Source organism: Vollenhovia emeryi, unplaced genomic scaffold (assembly GCF_000949405.1).
Source record: "Vollenhovia emeryi isolate VEMERY1.0 unplaced genomic scaffold, V.emery_V1.0 DF939534.1, whole genome shotgun sequence".
Lineage (NCBI taxonomy): Eukaryota > Metazoa > Arthropoda > Insecta > Hymenoptera > Formicidae > Vollenhovia > Vollenhovia emeryi.
In genome coordinates this window covers 27,512-36,710 of record NW_011966832.1, presented here as the reverse complement: position 1 = coordinate 36,710, position 9,199 = coordinate 27,512, and the positions used below count along the sequence as shown (strand labels likewise).

The 9,199-nt window shown below is 39.3% G+C and overlaps 2 protein-coding genes across 4 annotated transcripts; one reads left to right on the top strand and one right to left on the bottom strand.

Moving 5' to 3' along the window:
- Positions 1–1,719: 1,719 nt before the first annotated feature.
- On the top strand, positions 1,720–3,644 carry LOC105557280 (40S ribosomal protein S19a-like). Of its 2 annotated transcripts, none has more exons than XM_012004478.1 (3): positions 1,720–1,876; positions 2,067–2,137; positions 3,009–3,644. In XM_012004478.1, exons 2-3 carry the CDS (start codon positions 2,067–2,069, stop codon positions 3,400–3,402), a joined length of 465 nt encoding a protein of 154 aa, XP_011859868.1. In that variant the 5' UTR covers positions 1,720–1,876; the 3' UTR covers positions 3,403–3,644. The 2 variants fall into 2 exon arrangements, with proteins under 2 accessions (XP_011859868.1, XP_011859867.1); XM_012004477.1 differs by having other exon boundaries at positions 1,721–1,890.
- A 264-nt stretch (positions 3,645–3,908) lies between these two features.
- Positions 3,909–8,775, bottom strand: LOC105557279 (DNA-(apurinic or apyrimidinic site) lyase-like). 2 transcript variants are annotated; one of them, XM_012004476.1, is made up of 9 exons: positions 8,710–8,775; positions 6,482–6,647; positions 6,010–6,071; positions 5,269–5,583; positions 5,065–5,191; positions 4,855–4,995; positions 4,500–4,643; positions 4,201–4,381; positions 3,909–4,070 (listed from the first exon to the last, which is right to left on the bottom strand). In XM_012004476.1, exons 3-9 carry the CDS (start codon positions 6,037–6,039, stop codon positions 3,953–3,955), a joined length of 1,056 nt encoding a protein of 351 aa, XP_011859866.1. In that variant the 5' UTR covers positions 6,040–6,071; positions 6,482–6,647; positions 8,710–8,775; the 3' UTR covers positions 3,909–3,952. The 2 variants fall into 2 exon arrangements, with proteins under 2 accessions (XP_011859866.1, XP_011859865.1); XM_012004475.1 differs by lacking the exon at positions 8,710–8,775 and adding an exon at positions 8,209–8,271.
- Positions 8,776–9,199: the final 424 nt, after the last annotated feature.

The following is a 9,199-nucleotide window of genomic DNA, read 5'->3' as shown; positions in this document are numbered from 1 at the left end:
TAATCCTGAGACAAGCAGCAGACGGCTCGTATATGCGGTGTGTCGTGCGGCGTCATGCGTGGCCGGTGTTTACTATCGAACACCTGTGCTTTGTATGTTTTGATGCCAGTTTTTTGATGCTCGTTTACTACTGGCGTAAAAACTCGCGCGCATTCTCAGAAGAATTGTGCGCGCGCTCGCCCGATTTTTGAAACGCTGTAACTCGGCGAAAAATTGACGTAGCGACACGAACCAAAAACCAATCTTCTTCTTTTCGCATCCCGCAGCTATTTACATTGAGTATGCATGCTCTTATCATGAAACTGACGTACAATGGAATAAAAAGTAAAATACTGAAATATAAATTATACAAATAATTGCTAAAAGTTTTGCTAACAATACAGTTATGTTAGAATGTATAGCAAGTATATGAAAATGTGATTTTTTATCATTAATCATCATATTTTATTGATATGCTTTATTTCTACTAACCTTTTGGCTTAATTAAATGTGTCAAGTTTTGTATTAAACTTGTATACTTTTTGTCGGCAAAATTTGTAGCACACACTGTTCTGGATATTCTTGAACTAGAAAATTATTTAAACATTCTTTTGTTCATACAAGATTGCTCAGTTTATATCGGACAATCAATACGCTTGCACTTTGATGAAATTAAACTTTGCATTGTTCTAATTATAAATAAACTAATACCTCTCTTTTTTATTAGAATAAAATTTTTATTCGATAAAAACAGGCCAACTTGTAGCGGCCCTCCACCACCCCTGCCGATTTTCGTCGGCGGTCCTCTTTTCTTTACAATTTGGTTTTATCGTGTTTATTGTTTATTTCATTTTACTTTTAATTTACTTGACAATGCATACAAGATTATAAAAAAAATAATTATTGTACATTATAAAATTAAAAATAAATTATTTGTACAATACAATATTTCACTTGACATTACATATGAAATATTCAGTGTGCACACAATAACACGAAATTCTTGTAAAGTAAAATATGTGTCTATTGTGTATATTTATCAAAGTTTTTAATATAATCATCGAATCATACAATACTTCCACAGTTTATTTGATTTTATTTAATTTATGTATGTAATTGCAACCAAATAGATCGTTAGTAAATTTATTATTTCTGTATCTTAGCCGTATTCCGACTTATAGACCTACACTGAGAAAAATGTCCGATTAAATATAATCGGATAATCCAATTACATGATAACAAACGGATATATCCGATGAAATTGTATATCCGATGAAAAATTTGATCGGTTTTTCAATCATATTTCATCGTTAATTGCAATTCATCGGATAAATTTCATCGGATACATCCATAGTTTAATCGGAAAACGTAATCGGAAAAATTAACCTTCGGACATACTATTTAATTGGTTTATCCGATGAAAATTTTTCTCAGGGTACCTATTCATTTTCTACTTACCCGTGTTTCAACAAATTTACCGTTTCAACATTACCGATTTTAACAATTTATAACTCTCTTATTAGTGCCGAGCGACGATTTTAACTTACACATTTGTGTTTTACAGGCAAAAATACACGATCCTGTGAATTTTCATCAAAAACGGAGAGTGAGAGACTCTCCTTCTGTATTACCTGGAGACTTTATCGACAGTGCTTGGAAATGGGCGTAGAGGAGTAGTTCCAAAAATAAAAGTGGGCGTAAAGCGCTGGAAACAGCCTAGCGAAACGGTAATAAGTAAAACGCCGGTGTGGCAGCTGCTCTCAGTTTTCTCTCTGGATAAAGAGAACAGACACTCTCGGCCGCGATTGTCATTAAAGTGCGCAAAGTGCGTAACTGGTGCAGCAACGAGGAGCTGGTGCGACTCGAGCGATTCCGAATTAGCGAAGAAGATACGAGAGTACGCGTAAAATCGTGCGTGATCAGTTTAATAACCAAATTTTTATCGCTCGTCGAAATTGTCGATGAGACTGGAACGCTTAGAACGTTAAATTAGAAGTCAAATTAGTTTATTTGCGTCTTAACCACGTGGTGTGTCTGCATGTTATTTCTCACGTTGTTCGCTTCATCGAGTTGAATTTTCGTTCCAGATGCCGTCCGTAACGTTAAAAGACGTGGACCAGCAGAAGTTCGTGAAGGCATTCGCAGCCTTTCTCAAGAAGTAAGGAATATCCATGGAATAATTAGAACCTAACCTACAAGTAGAAACTCCCTACCCTAGAATTGGGAGCATTCCAGATAAAAAAAATGTGGACAATTAGAACCTAATCTAATGTTATCCAATTAGAATATAATAATTGATCTCTCTAGAATTGCGAGCGCTCCAAATAAAAGAATGAGTAGGATAATCTAAAAAGCAGTATCTCCATTTTTTGGCCACTGTAGTTAACTCACTTTCTATGTTTCTTAGAGAAATGTCCAGTGTCCTACAAGGCTAGAAAGCAGTAAGAGCGCTAGATTAACATAAAATAATGAATACACGTTGCAGTATGTCCACCTGTTATTAACAGTATTTCTCTAAGAAGCATATAGAGAATGAGTTACCTACAATGGCCAAGAAATGGAGATACTGCTTTTTAAGTTAGGACGGCAGAATAGGAATCTGGGGGTCAATTCTGTATCTTACGCTATAGCAAAAATGCTAAAAACGAATGGCTTTGTCTCTTTCTATCCGTCCCTTTAAAAAGAGACAAAGCAGCTCTTAGCATTTTTATTATATTGTAAGATACAGAATTGACCCCCTGATCAAATTAATCTCGCGCTCGCGATTCTAACGTAACTCGCATATCTATTATTCTCATTCATTTCTGTTATTTAAAATAAATGAAGCAATTGATAAAAGATAAGTGGTAATTTAAAATAACAAAATTAATATTTTTTTATGTATCTACCTCTTATTATTTACTTTTTCTTATGAGGCCACAATTTACGAAAAATTCCTTTATCGTTCCTAGTAGTAGATATGCTTAGGGACAGTTCAGTGCTTCGAGATATGTCATTGCGATTCGACATTGTACTCTGTGAAATTGCAGAACCGGCAAGATGCGCGTGCCAGAATGGGTGGACATCGTGAAGACTGCCAAATTCAAGGAGCTGGCGCCCTACGACCCCGACTGGTACTACATCAGGTGCGCGGCCCTGGTGCGCCACATTTACATCCGAAGTCCCATCGGGGTCGGCGCGGTGACGAAGATCTTCGGCGGACGCAAACGCAACGGCACTCATCCCAGCCACTTCTGTCGCTCGGCGAGCGGTGTAGCGCGCAAAGCGCTGCAGAGCCTGGAGCAGCTCAAGCTCATCGAGAAGGCGCCTCTCGGCGGACGTAAACTGACCAGTCAGGGTCGCAGGGACCTCGATCGTATCGCCGCGCAAGTAAAAGCTAAGAGCAAAAAGCAGCTCAAGCTTCAAGAGACGGTTGTAATTTAAAAACTCTGTAATAACAAAAATGTAAAATCTTAACTCTATTCGTTAGATATACACGAGTGTATATAACTTTATCGTTTTAACAAAATTTATTGAATTATATTCAAGAATTGGAAATTCACGATTCGGGCTTCGAGGATACCTTCTACTTCACATTAAAGCTAAAAGCAAAAAGCAGCTGAAGCTTCAAGAGACTGTTGTAAGTTAAAAACGTTTCTCTGTAATAAAAAAAATGTAAATCTCAACCCTCTATTCATTAGATGTATTCGAGTGTATATAATTTCATCGCTTTGACAAAATTAATCGAATTATATTCAAGAATAGAAAATTAACGATTTGGGCTTCGAGGATGCGTTCTACTTCACATTAAATTATGAGGCGAATGGGTGTAGAAAAATGTCCCGTGCGGTATAAATAAATGCATATACTTCTTTTTTAATAAAATAATATAATTAATTATTTATATGTATATGTTTGCATTCACACATAAGAAAAATTTCACTCTGATATTTCGATACAATGGAACACGTCACACGTTTATTATTATTACAAATTACAAATTGATGTAGAGTATTACAGGGCAATGATCGCTGCCATAAACCTGCTTCCTTATTACGTTATCGCACACTTTATTCTTGATCCGTTCTGATATCAAGAAATAGTCTAGTCGCCTATACATAGAAAATTATTCATAATTTTTAATGCACTCAATTATGATCAACGATAAATATTATATAATGTATTTATACACTTTCTCATAAATAGGTAGAGAGCTTCAATAAAAGTAACTGATATACTTGCCATCCAATATCCTTGTTGCGTGCATTGGCAAAATACGACCAGAATGTATATGCACCTTCTGTGTCAGGATATAATGATCTGAAGGTATCAACGAATCCGGCAGCTAAAAAGTCGGTCATACCGTCTCGCTCTTCTTTAGTAAATCCAGCATTTTTTGCGTTTGTCTTGGGATTCTTTAAATCTGAAAATCAACAATACCAAGCCAACGTTAGTATTTCTATTGCTTCACTCACATTTACTAATTGCTGATACTTTATGTTTAAAAAAAAATCTAAGTTAAATGAATGTAATACTGATACCAATTTCTTGATGAGCCACATTCAGATCGCCGCATATGATAACTGGCTTCTTTTGATCCAATTCCTCGATGCGTTTCTTGAACGCTTTATTCCACTCCAGTCTTTTCGGTAATGTCACCAACTTCTGCCCGGCATTTGGCACATCTATCGTATCATATTCTATTATTAAACATGTAAGCGATACTTTCAATGAAATTAGAGATAGTGCAATACAGAGAAGATAAATTATACACTTGAAAATTATATCACGTGTAATAGAACCGCGTATAGAGTCCAATTTTTATGATTGTAGAATACTACGGTCCGGTTGCACCAACGTTGTTTATCTTAAGAGGCCTGTCAGGGTGTAACTTACAAACATTAACCACGAAAAATTCTGGAAACTCCGCCATGATCATTCTACCCTCGCTGTCGAAGGATTCATTTAAACCGTATTTCACGGAAATCGGCATTTCCTTGCTGAACAAAGCAACTCCGCAATACCCTGGCTTCTTACCTGTCGACGTACATTTATCAGTTACGCGATTCGCATACGCGGCGCGAGCTTTTCTTCAATGTATCTTACTGTCGAGAAAGTAGTGATGGTATCCCGGCAATTTGACCTCGTCTGGCAGCTTGTCTTTGTCGCACTTGGTCTCTTGCAAAGCGACTATGTCTGCGTCTTCTTTGATAACGTAGTCGAGTCCTTTTTTCTGATTAAACATAAAGACGGAATTGTTTTAGGTTCAATACGTTGATTAACAAACTGTACTTTGACAGCGAAGCGTACCTTGACGACAGCTCGGATCCCAGAGACATTCCAGGTGCAGATCTTGAGATTATACTTCTTTCCTTCCTCGTTTGACTTTATACATCCAAAATCTATCTCGTTCAAGTTGGTGTCCGTCTTATTTTGCATCTGCTTGGGCTCGTCCTTCGACTTCTTCGCGGTGGACGAGTCGGCGCTCTTCAATCCCTTCGAATCGGCCCTCATCTTCTTCGGAGCCGGTTCATCGTTCGTATCAATTACACGCTTTTTATTCGAAGCTCCATTTTCGTCTAATTTCTCTGTTTTCTTACCAGGTTTAGCTTTGGGAGAGTCAACCTAATTTCAGGGAAAAATTGATGTACAGCAAGCTCTGAATACAAGCGACACAGCTGTGCAATGGACAATTAAATACAAAACTCTTTGCAGACCGAGGGGTAAACCGCTAGACCAATTCGTGTACACTAATGCCCGCTGGGCATTACTTTGGGCCTGAGCAGAATGGCTGTCTTGTATTCTAAGTCATAAGACAGTTATTGTGCGTTACTTTAAAACAAAGATTTAAAACATTGTCTTAAAGAGTACAAGGCAGCCATTCTGCTCAGGTCCTTGCCTCGAGACAAAGACTTGAAACATAAAATATTGTTTTAAGACGTAAGACAGTTATTGTGCGCTACTTCAAGACAAAGGCTTAAAACATAAAGCATTGTAATGGAAAATTTCATCAGATCGCCAGTGAATTATTCCCGCACGCATTTCCCATACCTTTGCTCTCGCGGCTCGCTTTCGTGGCATGTTGAGGCCTCGCTTCTCTCCAAGAAAGAGTACTGAGGAAAATACACAACAGTATTAACGTTCAACGGCTCGTGTCAAACGTCTCTAAACAATCCCCCGGCCCGATAAAATCAATATTGCAAGTGGAACGCGGCGACGCGTGTGTTTATCGCTCATCTACACCAATGTTAAATAACGTCAGTGCGCGAGTCGCCTGTACGAGACCGGTGGCTCGACTTCCGGGGTTTTCCGGGATTAGCGAACGCGGGATTGTTACTGCGTCGCATAAAGAGATTTCATTATCTGCCCTCGATCGATAGATACATAGCCTAGTCTGGCCGGCGTCTCGCCGGGCGTCCAGGCGACTCTCCCACTGATCCTGAGGTTCCACGAACCCTCCGGATCGGAGGGACGATCGCGGGACGATGCTCCCTTAATTTTACGACACCGCTTTTTTACAGACCTGACAAGCAATTCCCGTACGTGTGACCGGAAGGGACGCGACGACGCGGCTCAGCCTGCACAACTTCAAATTTAGTGCCATCCAGCACCACGCGGCGTGCCAGGAGTGCCAGGAGAGTGCCAGGGGGGCTCCGAACTCCCCTCTTGGAGAACAATTCTCGGCGCCACTGTTGCCGGCGGAAGAAAAAGAGACGATCACGCGTGGATATAACGGATCTTGTGCGTGCAAGCGGTATTGGAAAAAAAAAGTTGCGAACACACAGCACTGTGAAATGCAAAACGATGTCACTCTCTGACGCGTGTATCTTTTTGTTTCTCTTCGCGTTCGGTACTTTTTGTTCCTTTCTGTCGTTCGATATTTAACAAAATAATTTGCCCGCAAGACGCTAGAAACAGAACTCCGCGAATATTTCTCTTCGCGTTTGGTACCTCGTTATACACGTCGCTCAATATTAACGATTTACCAGACGAAGTAACCATTTAATTTTTATCTTAGTTTTAAGTTTAACTTGCGCTGATGAAAGCACTGCGTGCCGAAACGCGTCCGCGAATCTATACTTCAACTGTAACAGCCTGAAGTTTAAAATATATATTGCTTTGTTAACTTTCGTGCTCGTCAAGATCGGCCTCCTTTATTCGCTTGTTAATTATTTAACAAAATAATTATAATTTGTCTGTAAGACCCTATAGACTCTGCGGATATCGTACGAATCGATTTCCCCTCGCAATCTCATCTAACAATAAGATAAATCAGTTATTGAAGGTAGCGCTTAATTGCGGAGTTGGGCAAATGATCCAACGACGCAAGAGTGCGAATTTTCTTTCAAATATAACAGCATGCATTTTACAGGAGATTCACAGGGATGTTATGGGGGGATGTTATTGTCGCGAGTTGCCTTTCCGAGAGAAGTCCGAATAATTATTCTCAGAATTATTAGCGCGGCGACAGTAACGATTATCCGGCGCGTTAATTTGTCATAGCGAATTCGGTCGCTTGCACCAATATACACTGAGCGCGCACTAAAGCTTGTTTATAGTCAATTCTTATATTTAAAGATCATTTTAAATGTCTCTTGAAGTACTTTTTAGCCAGAAAAATGATCTACCATCCGTATGGATCTTTTTTTGGGGGCTAAATAGCTTTTGACCGTACATTTAAGATGATCTTCCCAAGTAGAACAAGTTAATCACGAAAACGCCAATGTGACATTAAAATGATGAATTTTAAGTCATAAAATGATCGACATCAAGATTTACTTTGCAATGACTGATTTATGACATGCTGTTTTATGATATTCGTGATGTGTATAATAATATATTATTACAGATTACATGATTAATCATATATTACTTCAATTTATTTTTAATGTGTAATATTTAATTAACTTTGCTTTGTAAAACAAGATTATTTTTACAGCATTTTGATGTCTTAACGATGTCACAAATAGGTGCTCTCGGTGGGCTATTTTGACGTCACCACGATGCATAAAAAAAATGATCAAAAAATGATGTCATCTTGACGTTTTCATGACTAATATGTTCTGCTTGGGTTAAAAATAAAAATTAACTATGAAAGAAGCCTTAGTGTGCACACAATGCTCACTATCCGCTAATACAGCTACGAAATGTACTCGTCTCGTTGGCGACAATAATTATTCGCGTAAGGCAAGGGAGAGCCGTTGCCAATTGATCTACAGATTATGACATACGTTAGAAGAGACGACGTACACAGTAAGAATCGATCGGCCCGTACATTGGACACAGATAACCGGGCATGCTCGAAGTAAATTAAATTCCGCTTCGGTAACGCCCGTGACTTTGAGTGCACGAAGCAATCGCGCGAGAATACCTCCCGGGCCTGGAGCTGCAATATATTTTCAGCAATGATTTATTGTAAATCAAGTATATATAAAATAAACTTATAAAGATTGTGTACACTTAAATTACATGCGAAATCGCGCCGTCGTCTCAGAAACTCTTCGCTAATCACTCATGACGACGACGGTCTTCGGTATCCTCGAAGAGGAACTTTGGCGTTGCGTCGCAAGGGCAATCGCAAACCGACGAAACCGCGAAACAAAATAGAATACGTGGGATACGTAAAACGTTCGCTCAAAGGGGAATGTAACTCAACGCGAATCAAACGTCCTGGGTTCCTCGACATCGCCCTCTGATGTCGCACCGATTGGCGACACCGAGGAAACCGTAAAGATAAACAAGATAACTTACAATGGCATTGTAAAATCGAACACGGTACAAACGTTTCTGGAGTGGCCGAGACTTCAGAGGCTCCTGATGTATTTACTGTAATTACATTATAACGAGTTACGAGTGAAATATACACAGTTAAGTCTAAAATATAAATCAATATGTTACAAATCGCGCAGTCGAATCTCTATCGTCTCTAGTCGCCGTTAAGATTCACGTGACTGTGACCGAGCGTTTTCGATCCTTCACGCTCGTCCGCTCCCCGGGCTAGGGCCGTTTCTTTCCCGGGCAAGATCTCACGAATCGCGGAATGCGCTCGTATAATCGCTGTGAAACAAAGCACTTGTACAGGCACGTTCAGTGTAAGTACTAATATCAATAGCCTCGCGTAACAAACACTTCAACGTTGTACGTCCGCAGTTATGCAATAGAAAAGTCCTCAAGGCCAATTAACAGCAGGAAATCTCCACACTGCGCGGGTTGTATATATATGTATATAGACGCGCACATT

Coding starts and splice junctions, on each gene's coding strand:
- LOC105557280 (XM_012004478.1), top strand. CDS start 2,067: ATGCCGTCCGTAACGTTAAAAGACGTGGACCAGCAGAAGTTCGTGAAG. Junction 2,138..3,008: donor TTCGCAGCCTTTCTCAAGAA/GTAAGGAATATC, acceptor GTGAAATTGCAG/AACCGGCAAGATGCGCGTGC.
- LOC105557279 (XM_012004475.1), bottom strand. CDS start 8,256: ATGCCCGGTTATCTGTGTCCAATGTACGGGCCGATCGATTCTTACTGT. Junction 6,648..8,208: donor GGCCGATCGATTCTTACTGT/GTACGTCGTCTC, acceptor CGCCGGCAACAG/TGGCGCCGAGAATTGTTCTC. Junction 4,071..4,200: donor CGCAACAAGGATATTGGATG/GCAAGTATATCA, acceptor TTCTATGTATAG/GCGACTAGACTATTTCTTGA.